Raw genomic sequence first — 15834 nt, 5'->3', positions numbered from 1 at the left:
GAGTCATGGACGAGTAAGATTTCATTAGTACATTCAGGGTTTAGATTTTCAAGAAAGAAATACCAACAGAATGTGATTCAGTCCTTGTCATATATTTCCATATGTGTTTGCTGTGAAAAAGACCAAGAACTGATAGATGCTTTCCGAACCTTTTGCTTTCTGTTTTTAATGCTGATGGTAAACAACCAAATCCTGGGGTGGCATTTAGAGACTCAGCTTCTGTTCTTTAGAAGTCAGGAGGGTTCAGTTTCTGAGAAGCTCAGCCCATAATTACAGATTTTCCATGTTTGTTTTGTGGATTTTATCATTATTTTTCCTCATAAACCAGTTTAGATATTAAAAAACATGTTTTTCCATCTTGCTGCAAGTCATTGCCTTTATTTTTTCCTTGACTTCTGTCACATTTTGTAAACTTAAAGTAAAAATACCATTTATTGATTATTTTGACAAAACATACTTCTAATACTTTTTATTTCTGATATCTGTTTTCTCTGTGTACAGATGTGTATGCTTGCATTGCAGTGCATATATACATTGGTTTTTCCTTAGAAATAAATCCCAGGCCATGCTGTTACACGAAGCAGAACACTATAATTTATTTACATTTTCTCAGCTCTGTTTAAGTTCTAATATATTTCCAGCTGAGTAAGGATGAGCCCTCTGAAAAGGAAGACATTTTTATAAAACTTCCATCCACATCTCACTCCTTCACTCTTCCTTTCTCCCTCTCCCTTCCCACTTGCCTTCTTATACCATATCAGTCTTTTGTTCATACGTTCTAACCTCGTGATCTAAGGAAACATTTTAAAATCACGGGACAACATTTTTCCAAAGCTCTCCAGTTGCCCAAATAGAGACATTTCAGCATTACCTGATTTCCCAGAGATTAGGTGACTGATGAATACATGCCTCCTCAAGGTGTCTGAATCACTTCCTATGGAAAGAAGACACACAATATCGCAATCAGTTTTAAATTCCCAAGTGCATACCTAGTTCAGACAGATGCAGGTTGCTGCGTATATGTATCCTGTTAGCAGCAGCAATTATTAAATGAGTCACACATAATTGAGACTTTCTTTTTATTGGTAATTGTTCTAAGAGGGTTTTTCTGCAATTCATTGAGTAACACCCCTATTCTTCAGTGTAAGAATGTATGAAGAAGGCAAATTTGCTGTTGAGTGCCCAAAGGAATGAAATTTTTTTATTCTCTCTTTCAGGTTATTCCAATCTGACCACCCACAGACGTCATTATTTTAATGTTGAATATTCAGACAAGGGTGCCATGGATGTAAAAGAAAGGAAACCGTATAGATCTCTGACTCGGCGCCGCGACACTGAGCGCCGCTACACCAGCTCTTCAGCCGAGAGCGAGGACAGCAAGGCACCCCAGAAGTCCTACAGCTCCAGCGAGACCCTGAAGGCTTATGATCAGGACTCCAGGCTGACCTACAGCAATCGGGTCAAAGACATGGTGCACCAGGAGGCCGATGAATTCTGCCGAGCAGGTGGGTACTTCTCAGCAGATGTAAAGCAGTGTCAGGGAATCAGCTGAGAGCCAGAGCTGGGTGGGAGGCTGCCTTTGAAAGACTCTGAGGCCAAAAGCAAGATGTAAGAGAGATTTATAAAGAGCAGCAGAGATCGTCTTCATTGCATTGCACAGACACTGTGTGCAGCCCAGTGTCCTTCAGTGGCATAGCCATATCCCATGTTCATTAGCTCTTACTAACACACATTTTATGTCTTAGTCTTTCTCTCTGCAGCATCACTTTGCCACTTCCCAGCATGAGACTAGAACCCCCCGCACATGCTGTGTGGTACTGACGTGGCATGGAAAGTTCTTGCCTGCTCAGGAGACCTTTCACTGTGTCATGTGTCTGCTCTGTCATGAAGGAAGTCAGTGAGGATGATGAGGCAGAAGGCAACAAGGGGAGAGTGTAACTGTCCACATTTTCCATCTGGTCTTCAGCAAAACCCAAGAACCCTGGAAGAAAGGAGGCAGCTGAGCTCCAGATGGGACGAATCCACCTGGCATTGTGCATGGCCTGCAGGCTTTAGGTTTGCCTTGGGGATATGCTCCAGTATTAAAGGAGTAAGGAACCACTTTAGGACTTACAGGAGCACATTTAGTGAGTCTAAGTCCCAATATCTGTGGAGATATGGAGCTTCAAGAGTCACCATGGACTCCACAGTTCTAACAGAAATTCCAGATATTCTTTTTTATTGCTACCTTGACGTCAGTGCAGTTACATTTTCACTGCTGTTACTGCCTATATGAGGTAGATTTCTAGCCCCTACTATAAGACTCATCTTAATTTTTCTGTAGAGATGTAGTTCAGATTCCAACCAGGACTTCACATAAATTGTTTTTAGAAGTCCATCAAGAAAAGCATAAAATGGCAAAATGAGTCAAATAGAATAGGCAGCATTCCAGAAAATGAACATAAACTAGCCGACCCAGAGTACTCTAAGCACATCCTCTGCAATTTAGAGAAGCTGATTCCCCAAAAGGAATGCATATAATTACACTCATTAAACTTGGGGGCTGCTTAATTTCACTTCTCAAAAGTCATGCACTTGTGGTTTTGGTACAAGACTCATCTTCAAGGCACACACAGGCAAAATGATTTGCAGAAGTATCTTCATGTATATGGCTTTGGTGTTGGAGTTTCAGAATAGCTGAAACAGGCAATAACCAACAAAAGGGCCAATAGTTGTTTTAAGTATCACTGTGACATCATAAAAGCAGTTTTCCTCTTAGCAACTCTGAAGTACCTCATTCCCTCTAAGGAATGTATGACATTATAAAGAAAAGGAAACTTTTTAGGTCATTGCATTTGATTACTTCATACAATCTATTCACCATGCAGGATAGATGTGAATTAGTCCAGGTCAGCGGTTTTCAACTTGGAGGTCCATGAGGCCTTGCAGGTCCATGGACTTCTGCTAAGAAGCCCACAAAAGATTACTTTTTGTGGAAATCCAGTCTGTTGACAGGGAGTGTAAATTTTCTATACACAGGCTCATACTTCCCTAGGAAAATTTTGAAGGGTACTGAGCAATAGTAAAAATGACTGGTCTAAGTAGTTGAAATTCACTGAGAAGTTAAGATTAACCATGCCAGAGCACCAGTTCTGTTTCTGATATAACCCTGACAAATGGCTCAACTTAAAGCTTTCTCCCAGTTTATCCTGAGGGTCCCAAAACTGGCCTGAAGAGTGTTAACAATAATTCCAGACTTTCTGTGCCACATTTTCCACTGGCAGTAAGCCATGAATGGACCTCTCTTTGTGATGCTGCTTGGCTTCAGGCCAACAGAAACCAAGCCTTATTAGCCTGTTTGACATCAACAAGGCGAAGTGAATTTCTCTCCTGCATTGGTTTGGAAGGCAGAGGAGGGAAACATTTCAAACTGACCAAATAAATTCAGTAAATAAACAAGTCAGCATTTAAATGGTTTTAGCTAGAATGACTGTCAGCAAATGTGCAAGTCAGCACAGGAGAAAATAGACCAGATTTGAATTAAAAAGTCTTGGATATTTATTATCTTCCTTTTATTGACTTGAGTTCTTCCAGCTTAAAAGGCAACAGCGAGCATAGAATATGAAAATCAATGCATCTGGTAGTGTTTATTGCAAATAAATTTGATTTTCAGTTAATTGTAGCAGTCATTTTTCATAATTTATGAGCTGCTGTTACTGGAGAACATTGGTCATGCTGCACATTGATGTGCCTGATGATGCTGAGTGTGGCTTCTTTCAGACGAAGGTGGAACTCGCCATCAGTGACTCAAACATGCGAGGAAAACCAAAAGATGTTTTTCAGTATTCCACAAGGGATGGTTTAGAAAACCATGGCCTTACACCTAAGGAAAACTAGAAGAAAAGAGCAAGGTCTCTGGGGAAATGCTTCCTAGCATTTATAACTTAGGTCAGGTTTATTTGCTTCCTCATGCCACGAGACTGTAGAGGACAATCTCTCAAACCACTTTGCAATCATGTTAAATGAATTAGTTTGCCACAAGCTTGCATTGTGCTTCCCAAGCAAGGCCCTAGGGCTGGACAAAGGTGTGAGCCCCAAGTAACCTTTTCTGTCCACTCTGTCTGAAAACTTTAATCTTATTTGGTCAATTAAAAAGGTGTGAAGTTCATGAATTCTTTATGCAGTTGGAGTGTTGTCAGCTGCAGATCCATAACCAGCTGAACTAGAGTTTTCTCCTGCAATCAAACAGTTCCTTCCTTCTCTGAGCTATATATGAAAATGTTGTCCAGTCCCATTATTCACCTTGCTGTAAAGACAACTGAATGAAAAAATGTAGTAAAATAGCATCTACTTTTAGCCACCTGTCATCTGATGCATGTGTGCTCTAATATGAGAGGCCTTCCCCAAGCAGCAGGGTTCAAGGACACAAGCTAGGGTGTTTCCACAAGTCTGAAACCATATTCTGGAAAAGTATAAAACTGACTATTTCTATTGGATACACATTTTCTACCATATGATATTTGACATCAAAAAATAGAAATATGAGAAAAAACACATGACTGTATGGTCTTGAGAAAGGAGAAAATGACAATTCAGCTTTGGATGCAACCTTGAGATCCAGGCTTGATGAACAGATTTCAATAATGAGTAGTAGTGAACTTCAGTGTTCAAAGGAGAGTTTGTGCCTGAAATTTTCTGGAGATTGTGCATTCAGATTTATCTTGTTAAAATATGCTTGAGCTGCAAACTGTTCAGTTCTTTAATACATCCAAGGCATAGCATAACAGAAGCAGGGGTGCATTGAGCTGTATAAATGCACTGTGCAGCTAAAGGCACTCATGGGTGGCCAAAATCTTTTCAAGACATTCAGGGTTGAAAAATAAATGCATGCGTTAATAAACAAATGTGGATTAAAATTGCTCTCCCCAGCCTCTTTGTGGAAATTTCCAAACAGTGTGCTAATATTCGAAGCCTTATTCACATCAATTCAGTCTGATTTTGAAGCTCTGCAGGTAACTAGACATGGAGTCAAGAGTCACTTTTCAGGCCGTATTTTAGTCAGCTAAACAATTGCATCTATTTGCAGCCAAATAACCTCTGCTGTGACTCTATCACAATGAATAGCTAAACTGAGTCAAGGTGTGAGTGGTCAGCAAGGGGAAAGTGAAATCGCCAAAGGAAATTTAAATCCCCAGTATGTAATTTCAGGGATTTCAACGAGCAGAACCTGCTCAAATTGCCTATTGTAGGGAAGTTGTCTGGTGTATGGTAGGACTTTTGATCATTGCATGCCTCATTTTGCTTTTCTCACAAGTAGATTACTTTTTGCCTCTCCTAAAGAATTACCATTTCTACATCCGTTTTTGCTTTCAAACTTGATAATTTCACTGAACATGCCCTGAGTTTTTGTCAGGTTCCAGAAGCTGACAAAAAGGAATCCAGCTGCCTTTTAGTCTTGGCATATTTGAAAAGAGGTTGTCATGAGGTGGGGACTGGTGTCTTCTCCCGAGTAACAAGCAGTAGAACAACAGGAAATGGCCTCAAATGACACTAGGAGAGGCTGAGAATGGATATTAGGAAAAATTTCTTCACTAGAAGAGTGGTCAAGGATTGGAACAAGTTGCCTACAGAAGTGGAAGAATCATCGTCTCTGGAATTGTTATTATTAAAAAGTGTAAATGAGGTGCTTGGAGACATTTTCTTGTGGTGGACTTGGGCATGCTGAGTAATGGTTGGACTTGATGATCTTAAAACCTCAATGATTCTATGATTCTGTGGTCTCGGCCTCACACTGAGCAAGACCACAGAAGAGGGGTATCTTTGGTATGATGTTATTTTGTGTTACTGTGAAGTGCTGTGCCCCGCATGGAGATAGAGGATGAACACTTCTGCTCTTGACTTGTGCTAGACGGCACCGTGCCCTATTAACGAATAACCAGGCCAATGTGTATTTCTCACAGGGGCCAACTTCTCTTTGCGAGAACTGGGACTTGAAGACGTGACACCCACGCACGGGACTTTGTACCGCACCGACATCGGGCTGCCTCACTGTGGCTACTCCATCAGCGCCGGCTCGGATGCCGACACCGAGGCAGACGTAGTGATGTCGCCCGAGCACCCCGTGAGGCTCTGGGGACGCAACACCAAGTCTGGACGCAGCTCTTGCTTGTCAAGCCGGGCCAACTCCAACCTCACCCTCACCGACACGGAGCATGAGAATACTGAAACTGGTAAGTGGTGATAGTGCATGCAAGTGTCAGCCTCGAGCTCTATCAGGAATGTCTCTTCTTGCTACTCTGTCTTAATCTTCTTTAGGTTTTGTGGTGGGATTTTTTATCGGACTCTGTGAAAACACTCTTCTAACAGCCCCATGTCGTGGGCTTTTTGTACTGTCCTACCGAGTATTTGTTAATGAACTGCTGGAGAAGCTCCTACTTATTTATCACTGTGACAGAGATCATTAAATAGCTGTAATACTCTCTCTGCTTTTTGCAGCAACTTTTCAGAGGGAAGGCATTTAAATCTCCCCTCCTCTGGCTGATGCTACTCTTATCTTTGCCCAGATTTTCTGGGCAGATAATTTTCTTCTCTTCCTTGTTGGTTCCTTGACAGGGGCTGTTTCATTTATGTAAATTGGCTGACTGCTCTCTGAAGGAAAACGATGGTGAAATATTTTTAGAAACCTTTCTCTTTGTGCAAAATAAAAGCTGAAGGTCACAGATTTTTTTTATCTCTGTAACTTTGTGTCCCCAGCTGCGGGGATTCCTGCATGCCTTTTGTAGGTCTGTGAACCTTTTGGTCAGCAGTTCTGCCAAGCAGTGTAGGAGAAGGAGAAGGGATTTTGATTCAATTGAAACTTGACCCAGGAGTTCATCCAGTCCTATATGCCTTTGCACCTTTAATTCAATTATAGCACAGCCTGCTTCTTAATATAGCTGCTGCGTACAAGTCATCGGGCATTTGTGCTCCGTGCAGAAAGCTCATGTGAAATGACTGTATCACTTGTTCTTTTCATGCTTTTTGCCACATTATTATAGTGACAAATGATGATAAGTTTTCCTCTGGAAGCCATGACATAGCGAGACATACACCACCCACATGATTTTATGTTTAACTCCAACAAAATTAGAGTTGAAACTTATTAAGTGTCTGCTCAGAGATAATGATATATTAGGCAGAGTTCAAAGATAAATGGTCTTCTGTTCAAAGGATGTAGAGAAGAATTCTTTTAAATTATCTTTACCATACTTTTTTAAGATTCATAGTGTAGTGTCTTACAAGCAGAGACACAGTGCCAGTTTATATTGTTTTCCTCCTGATCATTGTGTTTTGATGAAATATCAGAGGCATCATCAAGGTCAACTACTGTTTTGCACACTCAGAAGAAATTGCTAGAAAACAGCCAAAAAGAAGTAAGCACTTTGCACTTCCATCCCATTCTCCTCTATCCAAGTTCTCTTTTGTGCTTTCTGTGTGATGTGTGAGCAGCTGCACTCCTATCCCATGCATTTTTTCCATGCTTAAGAAAAGCAAAATACAGAATTTTAGTTTGTTTGTTGGTTTTTTTTTCTTTAGTCTTACTGGAGAAGAATTGCATTGTCTTTTTCCCTCCTGTCTGTAATGCTATCTCTACACCTTCAAAAGCAACTTTGTACCTACAGAGCACTTACAAATGAAATTATATTAGAAACAGCACATTAGCAACTTCACATGCCTTGAAAGGCTTTACTGAAAGTAATCACAGAGGCTATAGGACTCATATCAGGGGTGGAGGCAACCTTCTGTTCCTCTTTCCTTAAGGTTAATGACACACCAACCATTCATTCAGCCATCACTTCATAGCAACTAGAAAAAGGGAAATGAGAGGTGGAGAACATACAGTGCTGTATAAATGTAGGAGTCTCTTTGGAGCTTAGGCATTTGCAGTCTTACATGTTGGGTGTTTTGAATGATAAAGGTGCATCATACTAAAAACTAAAGTCTGTGTAGCACAAATAAAAATTAGATTGCTGTGGTGTCCGGTATGTAATAGCATTGTCCATACTGACAAAAACAAGGTGGTGGAACTTGAAAAAGAATATTAAGACCCAAACTGTGTTGATGGTGAGCTTCATCTGATGCTTAGATTTCCCTGGAAAGATGTCATAGACATCAGGCCATGTTCAGGTCAGAAAAACTGGTCCAGAACTGTGAAAAAGGTCACTTTAATATAGGGACTGCAGTTGAATTGCTAGTACAAACATATCCAAATAAATGTTGCAAGGTAGGAAGAAAAGAAGATTAAGGAAAAGTCTTGTAAGTAGGCAAAATTTGAGCATTTTCTTTTTGTAGTTGCCTGGCACAGATAAAGGTGTGAGAAACCCTTGTGCACAAACTGCTCCCAGCCTGAGACCTGCTTTAGGAGCAAATGAAGCCTGAGATTTTCTCAGCTTTGTCTGCCAAACACAAAGGCGATTTCTCCCTTTTCACTCCACATAAGTAGTGTTTCTCTGGGCTGCTAGCTATCACACAGGCTATTTTGAGAAATCCTGCACTCGTAAGAGAAACATTTTCAAGAAGACATGAAGTTTTACTAATGGCAACATAAAGTAACATAATGCTATGACTCAGTTTACAGGATACCTTTATGAGCCAATATTAATTGTTGACAGTATTGATAGAAGTTATAGCCTTTAGCCGAAGTCAATATGGAGTTTATGAACCTGTCATCAATAGAACAGTTTATGGGCCCATTAAACCAACTTTTCCAATGAAGGTCAAAGTCAGCAGTTTTTATGCTGTTCATTATTTATCCAAACTAAATAATCAGAATTTACTTTTGATGTTTGTAAATCCAAAGTTGTTGAAGTATGATTCTGCCAAAACATTTATTGTGTTCCTTGGAAAAGACAGGTCTAGCTCCCTTGAAAAGCAGTGTTGTTTTTATTTCAGGATAAAATATAATAATATAAACCTTAAAAAACATCTCATTCCAAGGCCCTGCCTTGAGGAGGGACATCTTCTTTAGGTTGAATGCTTCCAGGAGACTGAATGCTTTTACTAAGCTAAGAGTTTGTTTTCACCAAAGAGTTGAGTTATAACTCTGGCATTGCCCTGAGCTCACAGCCTGCACACATAAATGGCCACGTTGACTTTCCATCCAGTGGACGGTGCATTTCATTTGACCTGGGCAGTCACTTTGCAAAGTGAGGGGACAGAGGCACAGCTCATTTTGCTGCACCTTGTCTAGGGACAGTGCCATCATTCTGTATTGCTGAGGTAGCAGGCACTTTATATGGCTCAAGGGGTTTTCTGCAGCATGATCATGATCTGAACTGGAACTGTGAACTCCCATTAACAGCTCAGAACCAAGCACAGAGGCCGTCTGGTTCCTGGAAGTCTAGTAATGATGTTAGGACAACTTCTTTCCTGTAGTAGATTGCACTATTTCTCAGCAAGAAATCAGCAAGACTGATTCAAGCAAAAGAAGTTCCTGAAGTGGTCATTTGGACTGAAGCCTGGAGTTTCCTGGCGGTACCTTAGCTAACCCTGAACAGGACTTGTACTGAGCCAGCAATTGTTTACCATAGAGAAGAGCACATTGAAGAAGAGTAAGGTAATAGTCTTCCAGTAATTGGCTTATTTTGCAGCAATTTAGTCACATACAAAAAAAAAAAAAAAAAAAAAAAAACCACCACCACCTAACCAAAAAGGCTTCTAATCATAAGAATATCATTAAAAAAAATACAGTACCACAGGATAGTTTATACTGAAAGACATTGCTGGAAGTCTCTGGTCCCTCTCCTTCTTAAAGCAGGCCTAAGTTGGAGGTCAGATTGGGTCACTCAGGGCTTTTTTCAAGTACACTTTGAGTATCTATCAGAATGGAGAGGCCACAGCCTCTGTATCCTGGCTCTGCAGCTGACCATGCTAGCTGTGAACAACTCTTCTTCTAAGAGCTGGTATGGATTTCAACTGCAACTCATGTCCATTGCTCCCATTGAGCATCTCCAAGAACAGTCTGACACCATCTTCTGAACATCACCCACAACAAAAACAGTTAAAAGACAGCATCTAGAGTCTACTCTCCTTATAAACAGTTGGAAGGCAGTTTGCAACTGGAGAAGATCAGACGAGTCTGAGCAACTCCGGTGCTAAAAGCTTTTAAGTGTAAACTAGACAAAGAGCTGCTGAGAAAGGTGTAGACTAGAAGACTACATGCTTTCTTGGTCAGAGTGGCTTTCTGTGCTGGCCTCTCAGGCATCCCTCTTTCTCCAGTTCCAGTTCTTGCAGCATTGCTGTGCCTTATTCCTCTGGGGCTGTGCAGGACTATGCAGGCTGGGCTTTTGTACTGCCTAGAGGACTCCTAATGTACGTGCACACGGACAGTGTTTGTTTCCAAGCATCCATGAACTGGACTGTTTCTGTCTACTTTGGGTCTGTAACGGAGATCTTAACCCAGATCCACCCAAAGTGTTATGAATCATGCTGTAATCCCTGGACAGACTTTAGTATGAAAGTTGGGCAGAAAATGGGTAGATATTCCAATACAAAATGCCTTCCCACAAAAAAAAAAAAAAAAAAAAAAAAAAAAAAAAAAAAAAAAAAAAAAAAAAAACCACCACCACCACCACCAATACCAAACTACTATTTCAGTATGATAATGAACTTACTGGCTTACTCAGTACAGTCATTACAGGGTTACAGTACACCTGGGTCAACAGCATTTTTACAACTTGTCTTTGTGAAAGTGGAATTGCAGGCCTTTAAAAACAAACAAACAAACAAACAAACAAACAGTACAGTTTAAAATTCAACTATTCCTAAGAAGCCATTCCAAACTTTTCCAAACTAGAGATTTACTTCAGTTGTAATCTGGGTTCAGTGTTCATATCCACCAAGGCAAGTAATTCATTAAATATGAGAAGGAACGAAAGAGAGAGGAAACAGGTTTTTTCATTAGCAGGACAAGTCAGCTGTGATTAATGCTGTGAGGAGTGGTGTGATGTTTCTCTCTCTGTCATCATCCCTTCTTTGGGAGAATGTGGGCAGTATCAAATGGCCAGAAGGATCTCAGAGACAGGATGATTAACATCAGATGGCTCAAGACAGTTCAACTCAGTTGAAGAAGCTCAATTGTGATCCATCATGTAAAGAAATTCTTGCAGCAAAAGTGTAGTTGAAGTGTGACTTCAGCACAGTGAGAGATTAGTAGACATAAAGTAAAATTCCAGTTCTAACCAACCTGGAAACCAAAACTGAAGCTGAAGGACCTGTTCTGTCAAATTGCCCTGAGCAATTTCTTTCCATCTTCACAATTCAAAAGCATGTGGGAAACATCATCCTTCAAAAACTTCTGCACACCTTCTATGATTGCACCAGGGTCTACTACTGGACTCCAGTCACCATTTAACGGTGGATTGGATGTAGGTTTGATCACCCCAACACTTCCACCACACATCTGTTGATCATCTCAGTTTAGGAAGAACAGTTTCATCTCAGGGTTCATTTATCTTTGGCTTCACCTCTGAAAGCACCAGTCAGTGCCAAAGGTGATATGGTGACTATTGTAATACAGACACTTATTGGTGAAAAGATTAAGAGCAGAATTCATTTTGGACTCACATCCTGCAAATAAGAATAATTTCCACTTCTGTCCCATTCCTGGAATTGCTCATGCCAGCCTGGATGCAGCTGTGAACAGTCTGGTCTCGTAGAAGGTGTCCCTGCCTTCCCAGGGCAATCCAGGGGATGGAGCTAAGATGGCCTTTAAGGTTCTTTCCAACCTGAACCATTCTGTGAATATTTTCATTTAGTCACTACTGTTCTGGAATGCATTTAAATGAATTTTAAAACTATCAAGCAAGCAACCAGGTCAATATCCGAACATGCTCTCCATACCTTACCAGCTTAACCAGAAAGGTAGTAGATATTTTACAGTTAACTTTTGCTTTCTTGCAAAATAAATTGTCTTTCTGAAACATTCTCATAGACTGAAGCATAGTGGCAATCAGGAGCTTTAAAGCTCACATGGTAGCTCTGCTTCCTCTACTATCCCAGACTCAACTCTTAGCTGTGTTAATTGACATAATGCCTGATTTAAAGAGCATTTCTTGCAGTAACCACCACATTCTCTGCTTCCACTGCCTAAGCCATTACTGTTGCTGGAAAGAGTGCTTAAGAAACTGCGTAGGGTTTTAGGACTCAACAGAGCTGAATGCTTATAGAACATATTAGAAACACGAGGGGGCATTAAAGCAGGAAATAATTAAAGACAAGTATTTCAAACAAGGAACACAAAAAAAATTCTGTATTATTTCTCCAGGATAGTTAACAAATATTACTGATGCTTTCATTTATTCAGTGGTCACTGGTACAGAGCTCACCAAAGCCTTTGAAGGCTCCTGTTGCCATCAGCAGTGTTACACCAGGTCCTAGGTGCATGGTGGTAACAGCCTGTTTCTTGAAAACAGCATGCCCAAGTGACATAAATCCCAACATTTTTGGTTAAATACACCACAATATGCTGTTTTCTCCTAGTTTTCTGATAGCCATTTTGGCCTCTTATTAAATCAGAAAGCTGTTTCAATGATCAAGCCAGAGTTTATCAGCTTTTTCAAAATGTTTTTTCCCTAAGAGTTGTTTTACAACAGCTAAGAGAGCTTTAGACAAGCAGTAATTATTTCTGTGTCTTTTCCTTGTTCCCTTTGGTTGTTGAGGGCTCTTCTCCTAATGTTGTCTCTATTGGCTACCAGGTGCCTTGCAAGGAAGCTCCTAAAGAGCTCTGTCTCTCTGCAGAGGAAGTATTTTTATGCAGTTTCCTTTACATTCACCTTCCTGTTTCCCAAATCATGTTGACCCAAATCACTGGTCCAAAGTACAGTTAAATATATCAGTGCAATTAGCAGTGTTAGAATTACTGTGTCATTTCTGCATTACAAATTATTTGTTAATACCCCAGTTGATAATCCATGGAACTTTTCTTTTTATTACCATATTTTGCTGAGTAATTTCCTTTCAGGCTTCATCCACTCCATTGTAAATATTGTTACCGTGGTTGCAGCAACATCGTCTCTTTCTTTTCTCCTTTGAATTAAACAGTGCATTATAAAGTACTTCCAGTAAATGAGTGTGTACTTCAGACATGCTTCTTCTGCAGACCATGTAGGCAGAAATGTGATACTCAGATTCTGGAGAATTCAGAAAGGAAATTCTTTTTAAAAACAAAATGTTTTCAAGAATAAATGATAATTGAAAAAGAATGTACTGTGAGCTATACTCTATTAAGTTTCCCTTACGACTTTTTAGTAAGGGAAAACAAGAATAAATTAGAACTACCCAGGCAAAATCGGACATCTGCTGGCTGTTATCTTTCACTTGTCTCCCATCAGTTGTAACCTTAATATTAACAACATGTTTCAGCCTGAAATAAAAATTAGCCAGAACCCTTACCACTAATGATCCATCATCGATTGAAGAAGTTAGTGAAGAACTACATAAAGTAGCAGCACATATAGAAGGGAATTTTCACTAATACCCTTCCTTATTTCAGCTTCTCAAAATTCTCACCCTGCCGCTTTCTAGGTGGGATTTGCAAAAAGTTCCCCATTTTAACAGTGTGTGGATATTGTTGGGATATGGCGATTTACTAAAGCCACCTTACAGATATATTCAGAAATTTGGTGATCACTTGAAATGTGAAGGTCAGGGGAAGAAATGTGCTTTCAGGCTCTCCAGCCGTAAAGATACTAATATTCCTATGAAGAATGTTAGTCCTTAAAAGGAGATTTTTAATTGTATGACCACCAAATGGTACATTTTCCACTGAAAAATGGCTCCCTTGAAGGCTGTTACATCTTCCTTACTTGTGACCCAGCTTTCCAATCATTGACGTTCTTGATTATAGATTCATCATATTTTCTGTCCTCTTATCTTTTTTATCCTTTTTAGATATTAGTCCTGAGATATTTCTTTGAAGTGAATAGGTGAGTCACCACCTCACACCTTCAGAAGTCTCAGAGAAAGTTTTACCTGGATGGGGCAGTGAACTGATGGGGTTTAGGACAACAGACCCTTATCTCCCTCCACATTCAACCAACTCACTGCCCACTGGGTGTAAAACAACCTTTCAAAATGAGGATGTCAGTGGCCTCTTGGACAGGATTCAACTCTCTTGAGAGCCATTTGTCCCTTTGGTAGCACCACAAAGGGAACCAGCAGCATCTTTGCTCCTCATTTAAGAGGTGAAGGCACCTGAGATTGATCTGAGTTTAGTACTTTAAGTGCAGCTTTAGTGGTCAATGTCTTGATTTTGTTTCCCAGTGAAGGAATTCTCTCTGATTTCTAAGGCTAATTCATCTCATTGCTGGCCTCTTTGTCCCTAGAGGAAAAGAAGTCTTTCGTTTTGGGGGGTTGTTTGTTTGTTTGTTTGTTTGTGGGGTTTTTTTGGTGGGTTTTTTTGTTTGTTTGGTGGTTTTGTGTGTGTGTGTGTGTGTGTGGTGGTTTTTTTTTGTTTGTTTTTTGTTTTTTAATTTTATTCCTGTATGGTTTGTCCCAAGAGAATGTACTTTCTGCATTACTGTAATCTGCATCTGAAAGGATGCTGACATTAAAATCCTTCACAATACTATTCTGCAGTAATGAACTGCAGTTCAATATAGGTTAGTATGTAGGTTTCACATGGTTATTATTATTGTGATGATGGTGAAGCCATGAGGCAGGGAAAAAAGCTTAAAAATCAAAAAACTCATTCTTAGCCTGAATATTGGGGGAGAGGGCACATAGAAACAACATTAACAGGTAAGAATTTTCTGTTCTTTGTAATTACACTAATAATTTTTTCCTTTCCTTTGCCACTTTAAACTCACTTGTCTTGCAGATTTTTTTAAGGAAAATAATTGCATTTATTAATATTACAGGCAAGCTGCCAAGTATTTTGGAAACAAATCTGTGCATTTTTTACAGTGTTTCTGAGTGCCATAAATAATTTCTTTTGGTGTGATACACCCCAAGGGGAACAAACCTATATTCAGCAGCATGAAACCTATTACTCTTTTGATAGTAGCACTTTGCTTCCAGCCTGGTTTTGGGGCGGGATTTGTGCATCATTGCTAATCAGGAATGGCTACTGCCAGGGACTGAGGATTATGGTTGGGACACTGAGGGCCATCAGAGCTGGCATGCACTGGACATCAGCACTGGAGTCAAGGTGGACCTGCAGTTCAATGATCACTTGGAACAGGATTTTATTTTTAGGGCCAGACCTCAACTCTGTTCTAAGCAAATGATTGATCCGTCTGGGAGAGATGAAAGAAAAGCAGCATGGAGAAAAACAAAGAATTAGAAGTGACAGTAAATGTCCCATCAACAATGAGAACTCAAAATGGCTGGATATCCAGCTGTGTGGCCCACAGACTCCTGCCTTCAGAATTAACCCACTGGTTAACAACCAACAACCAAAACTTGTTTCCTAGTTGCCTTTTCTCCATTTTTTTCCTTCATCCTTGATCTCTAGGGATCATATTGAGTTGAAACTGGCAGGATGTGTTCATTAACCATCCCAGTCTTTCAAAGACATACAGCACTATTCCCTGAAGAGTAGAAGAAATTGGGAAGAAAGCCTGGTGCACCTGACTTTCTATACCCACTGTCTGCTCTTCAGATATTTTTCCCAACTGGGCATTTCCAGATACTCATGTCTGTATTTCTGAATTCCCATTTGGGCCACTGGATCTACTTCTGAGTTCAGAACACAGAATGAGTCCACATCTGGTTCAGTCTCCTACAATGCCCCTTGAGGTATCTGACTTTGTTTTTTTCAGTGAGGATGTCTCTCCATCTATTAGCAGAACAAAGTGAGAGGAAAGAGCATGTTAT

The 15834-nt window shown here is 40.2% G+C and overlaps 1 protein-coding gene across 2 annotated transcripts in view; it reads left to right on the top strand.

The window, feature by feature from the left end:
* Positions 1–1223: 1223 nt before the first annotated feature.
* TENM4 (teneurin transmembrane protein 4) overlaps positions 1224–15834 on the top strand; it is a 338879-nt gene continuing 324268 nt past the window's right edge. For both annotated transcript variants that reach the window (XM_066341254.1, XM_066341256.1), the window contains exons 1-2: positions 1224–1505; positions 5940–6209. In XM_066341254.1, coding sequence (XP_066197351.1) covers positions 1283–1505; positions 5940–6209 — 493 coding nt within the window. In that variant the 5' untranslated portion in view covers positions 1224–1282. The remainder of the gene's footprint in view (positions 1506–5939; positions 6210–15834) is intronic.

This window comes from Sylvia atricapilla, chromosome 2 (genome assembly GCF_009819655.1).
Source record: "Sylvia atricapilla isolate bSylAtr1 chromosome 2, bSylAtr1.pri, whole genome shotgun sequence".
Classification (NCBI taxonomy): Eukaryota; Metazoa; Chordata; class Aves; order Passeriformes; family Sylviidae; genus Sylvia; species Sylvia atricapilla.
Note: the sequence above shows the minus strand (reverse complement) of the source record. Positions and strands in the feature narration are given on the sequence as shown.